General features: G+C 30.3%; 1 protein-coding gene across 1 annotated transcript in view; it reads left to right on the top strand.

Moving 5' to 3' along the window:
- Positions 1-2,432, top strand: part of LOC106470018 (coiled-coil domain-containing protein 93-like) — a 38,245-nt gene extending 35,813 nt beyond the window's left edge. Inside the window, 2 exon segments of the mRNA XM_013930539.2 lie at positions 536-649; positions 1,519-2,432. Of these exon segments, the coding sequence (XP_013785993.1) occupies positions 536-649; positions 1,519-1,572 (168 nt within the window). The 3' untranslated portion in view covers positions 1,573-2,432.
- The last annotated feature ends 219 nt before the right edge of the window (positions 2,433-2,651 follow it).

The raw sequence follows: 2,651 nt of genomic DNA, 5'->3' as shown, positions 1-2,651 counted from the left end.
CTGGTACCACCTTAACATGTTGAGTTCACTCACTGGTACCACCTTAACATGTTGAGTTCACTCACTGGTACCACCTTAACATGTTGAGTTCACTCACTGGTACCACCTTAACATGTTGTTAGTTGAAATGATTGACTATGTATTTTTCTTTTCATGCACCATTAAGTTAAGTTTCAAACATGCTCCAGAAACTTCCACTTACCTTTATCAATTTCTCTTGAAAAGGTTGTCTATAAAATCTAATTTCTATTGTTGTTGTTGTAGTAGTACCATTACACAAAACTTTGATCGATCTGTAGTAGAAGTCTGACTATATTCTTTTCAGTTAAAAGAACAGAGGATCTTTTGGTCAGGAATAACTGTTTAATAATTACTTGGATTCATTCCTCAGTTCTTATTCAATAACATCCAAATAATTATTAAACACAACCAAAGTTTCCTTGCACTCAAACTTTAATAAACAGAATGTATTATTCCACACCTTGTTTTTATTTTAAGTGGAAGGTTTACTTCATGATTTCACATGTTATTTCAGGTAGAAAAGAAGAAACAGGTAGATAAGATGAAGAGAGATCAACTAAATGACCAATATTTAGACCTTGTGGAGAAACAAAGGTTATATTTCAAAACAGTCAGAGACTTTAAAGAGGTTAGTGTTTGTGAATTTACGCTTTATGGAGAAGCAATAGCTGATTTTTCAAAGGCTTTAAAAAATATTGTAATGTTTCTTAGATGTAATGATGGAGAAACAAAGGTTATATTTCAAAACAGTCAGAGACTTTAAAGAGGTTAGTGATTGTGAATTTACGCTTTATGGAGAAGCAATAGCTGATCTTTCAAAGGTTTTAAAAAATATCGTAATGTTTCTTAGATGTAATGAAATTACGATTACAGTTCAAGAGATTTTGAAATTAAGGTGAATGTGTCTAAGAATAGAAAAGAGCAGATAGCTCTTGTGTAGCTTTGCACCGAATTCAAAAAACAAACAATAAAAAAGTTGGAGAATAGTTTCTTCTAGATGGGAATAAATAAAAGTTAAATTGTAAAGCTGGATTAAAGAGACAATAATGTTAATTATTAGGTGTAGAAAAATAAAGATTAGAAAGATGAAATTCTCACTTGAAAAGGATTAAAAGATGTCTGTGTGTTTGTTGAGGAAAAGTAAAAATATCAGAGTTCATCCACGTACCAATAAAAAGTGTTCCGTTTAGCCTGTCCCTCGGGCTCTGTTCTGTACATAGTGGTAATGAAGAATTTTTTAAATACATGTGACAAACAAAAAAACTGATAACCAAGTGAACTTCTAACTGACTAGATATCTAGACTGATCCATCACAGTACTTAGACACAAAATGAAGTCCATCATTTTGAAAAGATTAACTTCTACCCCATCCATATTAAGGCTTTTTTAACACATTACATAAGGCCATAAAATGTCATTTCAACTTTGTATTTACTAACCCTTAAAGTTAACCCTTTATTTTTTCATGCGAGTTAACCCTTTCTTTATCTTTACAGGAGTGCAGGAAAAATGAACTTCTAGTGGCCAAACTTAAGGAAAAAACTCAATGAAGGATGGTTAGTTTCAAGGAATATTTTGTATGAAGCTGGGCTTATATTGTACGTTTAAATTATGTTTATAATTGAAAATTTAAATCATAATTAGCGTAAATGATTGTGTTTTTTGTGAAGAAAAAAAAAAGTCAAATCATTAGAATATAAATCATGCAATTTATTGTCTACATAACTTGATTTTGTTCTGGTGTTTCTGAAATCAGACGAAGAATATTAAAAGCTTCTAACTGTAAAGTTAACTCTCAGCAGTGATAATGTATAGAGATCCAATCTCGTCTTGCTGTACTCCTTAACGAAAACTGTACACGTATATCATTAGACTTTGATGGTGCTCTGGATAACTAGATGTAATTTTTCACATTAATGTCCGGAATGATATAATACAAATGCTGACTCGACTTGTTGTTGATTAATATAATCTGCCAAAACCTGTTTATGTACTCAGTTTGTTTTTTTTGCCAAATATCTGAAGATCATTAGTATTATCGATATAAGGAATTATGCAAGTAATTAATATACGTATAAAAATATCTCGAAACAGAAATTATTTTATTGAAAATTCCTTGTTTAGATTTGGTGAAACTAGCTTACGTTAGACGAAACGAATAGTATTGGTGATATATTTCAAAATTAGTGCAGTTCTTTGCAGTAAAGTGTTTATGAAATAGTAGTAAAATTTGCGGAGAAAATAGCGGGACTAAAGAAACAAATGATGACATATATTTATATTCTGAGGTGCTGCACAAGTTTTGTGAATGTTTTCTGTTTGTTTACAAATCCGAGAGCTTGTTAACAGACAGTTTTTTTTTCTTTTTTTTATGGTTAAATGCTGAATAAAATACAATAATGAAATGGTATGGCTTAGAATGTTTTTACTTTAAGTAAAACTAATAGATCTACCCATTGAAAATTTAATTTTTAACCCTTTAATTACAATATGAGTAAAATATACTTTCTGTTATTGGCCACCTATTTTACTAACATGGGTAAATGTTCTAGCTCTTTATGATAATTATTAAAAAATTAATTATTTGTCCACCCTCATCCCATACAGAAACACAAAGCCAATGAGTAAT

This window comes from Limulus polyphemus, unplaced genomic scaffold (genome assembly GCF_000517525.1).
Source record: "Limulus polyphemus unplaced genomic scaffold, Limulus_polyphemus-2.1.2 Scaffold3774, whole genome shotgun sequence".
Taxonomy (NCBI): Eukaryota; Metazoa; Arthropoda; class Merostomata; order Xiphosura; family Limulidae; genus Limulus; species Limulus polyphemus.
This window is presented reverse-complemented; position numbering and strand designations above follow the sequence as displayed.